Source organism: Cebus imitator, unplaced genomic scaffold, assembly GCF_001604975.1.
Source record: "Cebus imitator isolate Cc_AM_T3 unplaced genomic scaffold, Cebus_imitator-1.0 Scaffold170, whole genome shotgun sequence".
NCBI classification, from domain to species: Eukaryota; Metazoa; Chordata; class Mammalia; order Primates; family Cebidae; genus Cebus; species Cebus imitator.
The window spans coordinates 1,335,987-1,341,037 of NW_016107485.1; the positions used below are offsets into that span (position 1 = coordinate 1,335,987).

General features: G+C 46.6%; 1 protein-coding gene across 8 annotated transcripts in view; it reads right to left on the reverse strand.

Annotated features, from left to right (window-relative positions):
- Positions 1-5,051, reverse strand: part of SLC7A7 (solute carrier family 7 member 7) — a 44,911-nt gene that overhangs the window by 33,781 nt on the left and 6,079 nt on the right. For all 8 annotated transcript variants that reach the window (XM_017544617.2, XM_017544614.2, XM_017544616.2 and 5 more), the window contains one exon: positions 3,703-4,243. In XM_017544617.2, coding sequence (XP_017400106.1) covers positions 3,703-4,201 — 499 coding nt within the window. In that variant the 5' untranslated portion in view covers positions 4,202-4,243. The remainder of the gene's footprint in view (positions 1-3,702; positions 4,244-5,051) is intronic.

Below are 5,051 nucleotides of genomic sequence, written 5' to 3' on the forward strand. Positions count from 1 at the left end.
GCTACTCAGGAGGCTGAGGCAGGAGAATTGCTTGAACCCAGGAGGCGGAGGTTGCGGTGAGCCGAGATCGCGCCATTGCACTCCAGCCTGGGTAACAAGAGCGAAACTCCGTCTCCAAAAAAAATAAATAAATAAAAATAAAAACAAAAACAAAACAGTCGCTGAAGGAATAAACCCATGGATCGTATGTCACTTAATTCTTAGTCTTGGTTGCCCTTCTGAACCTTCTTTAGATCTCTATGTACCTCTGAAGTTATTAAAGATAGAACAAAGTCCAGGTATTACCTATGCAGTAATATCTCATTTATCTAAATGTAACTACTTCAGATGAAGCCAAGAAGCAGGAAGAAAAACAGGACTATAAGTGGCCAAGAAGATATTAATTCTAAACATAATCAATACCTTATACTTGAGTCATAATTTATGTTTTCACTGAATCTCATTCCATTCTCACAATAGCCCGGAATTAAACAGTCACTGCACCTAACTCCAGGTCACACAGCTACTGAGCCCAACCTCCAACACAAGTGTGTGCACAAGTGGTGTGCACCTTTCACTCTATCAGAGTTCTCTCACACCTGTGCACAAAACTCCATGCCTTTTACTCACTGAAGAGCTCTGCATACTAACCATAACTGTGGCTACTTTGAATGTATTCTTAAAAGGATGTACAGGCACATGAATGTGTACATGGGTGAATGAGGGTTTCAGTGTGTATCTCTCTATACCCAAATTAGAAGCAGAAAGTTGGCCGGGTGCAGCAGCTCACGCCTGTAATCCCAACACTTTGGGATGCAGAGGCGGGTGGATCACTTGAGGTCAGGAGTTTGAGACCAGCTTGGCTAACACAGTGAAACCCTCGTCTCTACTAAAAATACAAAAATTAGTTGGATGCCGTGGTGGATGCCTGTAATCCCAGCTACTTGGGAGGCTGAGGCAGAAGAATCACTTGAACCTGGGAGGCAGAGGCTGCAGTGAGCCAGGATCGTACCATTACACTTCAGCCTGGGCAACAGAGCAAGATACCATCTCAAATAAATAAATAAATAATAAATATTACTTAGATGGAATGATCCTTCTCTGCACATGACATATAAATATATACCCACATTTGAGGGTGCTCCAAGACCAATAGATCCTAAAATTAGTTTTGCTAGTTAGCAACCTACCAGATCATCTGCAAGCAATGCAAGAGAAATCACGATCACATTTCGGACCTCAGTGGAAAACTCCCTTCTTGCAACACAAGGCAGTGCCTTCCACCCCTCCCTGACTGTGGTCGTGAATGACAAACATCCCATACACAGAGATGAGTCCAAGCCAGACATATGGACACACAAAACACCAGGAGGACCCCAGAAAAGACAGCCAGTTCTCTACACAACCGCAGAATAAGGGAAGCTGTAGAAGAAATTGAGAAGTAAATGGGGCAATACAGAAACTGAAAGAGAAAAGGACATGAGCTGATTGGAGAGGGGTGAGCCAATGAGCAATTATACCTGGTGCAAAATTTCTGTGTCCCAACTGCTAGGGCAGCTGCCCCTCAGACTGACAGAATGTCTGAGCTTCTTCACAGCTGTGTGGTGGAAGGCATCTCTAACGCCCTAGGATCTCCCAGGTTGGAAGGGCATTTTTCAAGAATAGAGGCATCTGAGGGATGGGGCTGTGAAGAATCATCATCTCAGCACCCTCCAATGGCTTTACTGATGTACAGATTTAAATAATATTTTATTTATGAGATGGAGAAAAAGCCAAGGTGGATTGAAATGACAGTATTAAGAATCTAGCCCACAGAAGCAGGTGCAGTGGTACATGCTTGTAACCCCAACACTTTGGGAAGCTAAGGCAGGCAGATCACTTGAGGTCAGGTGTTCGAGACCAGCCTGGCCAACACAGTTAAACACTGTCTCCACTAAAAATACAAAAAAATTAGCTGGGCATGGTGGCATACGCCTGTAATTCCAGCTACTTGAGCAGCTGAGGCAGGAGAATCACTTGAACCTAGAAGATGGAAGTTGCAGTGAGCCGAGATCATGCTAATCCAGCCTGGGCAACAGAGTGACTCCATCTCAAAAAAAAAAAAAAAAAACCAGAAGAAAAATCTAACCTACACAAATACTCATGCAAGTGCAAAAGGATATTCACTGGAGCATTATCTGTAAGACTGAGAAACTTGAACCAACATACATGGCCATTAACAGAGGACTAGCTAGGTCAATAAGCTACTTTACATCCTTAAAATTAACATGGAATAACATGAAGCATTTTTAAAAAGTAGATCTGTAAATAGAAAGTCACTGATAATGCTAGGAGGAAAAGCACACTGTAGAATTATATGTAGACTAATATGATCTCATTTTTCTAAAAGAACCAAACTATACCTCCTTTTTTTTTTTTTTTTTTTGAGACGGAATTTCACTCTTGTTACCCAGGCTGGAGTGCAATGGCGCGATCTCGGCTCACCGCAACCTCCGTCTCCTGGGTTCAGGCAATTCTCCTGCCTCAGCCTCCTGAGAAGCTGGGACTACAGGCACGCACCACCATGCCCAGCTAATTTTTTGTAGTTTTAGTAGAGACGGGGTTTCACCATGTTGACCAGGATGGTCTCGATCTGTTGACCTCGTGATCCACCCGCCTCGGCCTCCCAAAGTGCTGCTGGGATTACAGCCGTGAGCCACCGCGCCCGGCCCCGACCTCCTTTTTTTTTTTTGAGACAGAATCTTGCTCTTGTCACCCAGGCTGGAGTACAATGGCTTGGTCTTGGTTCTTTGTAACCTCCACCTCCTGGGTTCAAGCGATTCTCTTGCCTCAACCACCCAAGGAGCTGGAATTACAGGCATGCACCACCATGCCCAGCTATTTTTTTTTTTGTAGAGACGAGGTTTCACCATGTTAGCCAGGTTGGTCTCAAGCTCCTGACCTCAGGTGATCCACTCGCCTCAACCTGCCTAAGTGCTGGGATTACAGGAATGAGCCACCGTGCCCTGACAAAATTACATCTCTTGAAAGAACAAGAGAAAAAAAATCAGTGTGACTGTAGTCTGCTATTCCAGAGGCTGAGGCAGGAGGATAACTTAAGCCTAGAAGTTCGAGGCTGAAGTGAGGTATGATCACACCACTGCACTCCAGTCTGGGTGACAGAGCAAAACACCTGTCTCTTTAAAAAAAAAAAAAAATCAGCCGGGCGTGGTGGCTCAAGCCTGTAATCCCAGCACTTTGGGAGGCCGAGGCGGGTGGATCACGAGGTCAAGAGATCGAGACCATCCTGGTCAGCATGGTGAAACCCCGTCTCTACTAAAAATACAAAAATCAGCTGGGCATGGTGGCACGTGCTTGTAATCCCAGCTACTCAGGAGGCTGAGGCAGGAGAATTGCCTGAACCCAGGAGGCAGAGGCTGCGATGAGCCAAGATCACGCCATTGCACTCCAGCCTGGGTAACAAGAGTGAAACTCTGTCTCAAAAAAAAAAAAAAATCAGAAAAAAATGCAAACTACTAATAGTGCTTACCATGAGAAGTTGGGGGAATGGTGAGTGTTACTGTTTGAATTTTCACACAAAGCATACATTAATTTTAACTAATATATATATACATGTGTTGTCAGAGGCATTCCCTTCCATCTACTTCTTACTCCCAGACTACACCCACATCCCAGCCTCTGCCCAGCCCTCCACCCACCACCTCCTGCCCCAGCCCCACTTACAGATGCAGGCAGCAGCCAGCAGGCGGCTGGCAGCATAGGGGGCGAAGCAGCTTGGGAAGAAAGGCTGTATCATGTAGTTGGCAAAGGTGATGGCAATGACGGCCTGGCTGGTGGGCTCAATGATGAGCAGGGAGGTCCAGAGTCTGATGAAGGCAAGGAATCCTCCAAAGGCCTCCAGGATGTAGGCATAGCTGGCCCCAGATTTCTTAATGGTGGTGCCCAGTTCTGCATAACAAAGGGCCCCAAAGACGGAGAAGAGGCCCCCAACAGCCCAGATGACCAGAGAGAGACCAAAGGAGGCACTGTACAGGAGGACACCCTTGGGGGAAACAAAGATGCCCGAGCCGATCATGTTCCCCACAATCAGGCACACGCCGTTAAGCAGTGAGATCTCCTTCTTCAGCTTTACCTGCTCGGGCCCTGGGCTGGCCCCATCACCCAAAGGGGAGGTTTCCACCTCATGCTGGGAGCCCACTTCATACTCAGTGCTGTCAACCATGGTGGAGGAGAGGAAAGCCTTCACCAGCTTCCTTGCATTGCCCTTTAAGGAAAAAGATGATGCTATATATTAGGTGGTTGGCAATTACATAGAACCTCTACCTGCCTCCAGCACAGGCTAATATGGGCAGCCCACCCACCACTGCCGAGCTCTCCAAATAATCTTTTCTCCAGGGCACTCATCAACTTGAATTTTTTTTTTCTTGAGACAAAGTCTCAACTCTGTCGCCCAGGCCAGAGTGCAATAGCACAATCTGGGCTCACTGTAACCTCTACCTCCCAGGCTTAAGCAATTCTCTGCCTCAGCTCCCAAGTACCTGGGATTACAGGCACCTGCCACCACACCTGGCTAATTTTTATATTTTTTTTAGTAGAGACAGGGTTTCACCATCTTGGTCAGGCTGGTCTTGAACTCCTAACCTCGTGATCCACCCGTCTTGGCATCTCAAAGCCCAAAGTCCTGGGATTACAGGTGTGAGCCACCAAGTCCCACTTCTTTTTTTTTTTTTTTTTTTTTGGAGATGGGATTTCGCTCATGTTGCCCAGGCTGGAGTGCAATGAAGGGATCTCAACTCACTGCAACCTCCACCTCCCGGGTACAAGCGATTCTCCTGCCTCGGCCTCCAGAGCAGCTGAGATTACAGGCACGAACCACCACTCCTGTCTAATCTTTTGTATTTTTAGTAGAAACGGGGTTTCACCATGTTAGCCAGGCTGGTCTCGAACTCCTGATCTCAGGTGATCCGCCTACCTGGGCCTCCCAAAGCGCTGAGATTACAGGCATAAACCACATCACCTGGCCCTCCAACTTGAATTTTTTTTTTTTTTCTTTTTTGACCCTTCAGGTGAAA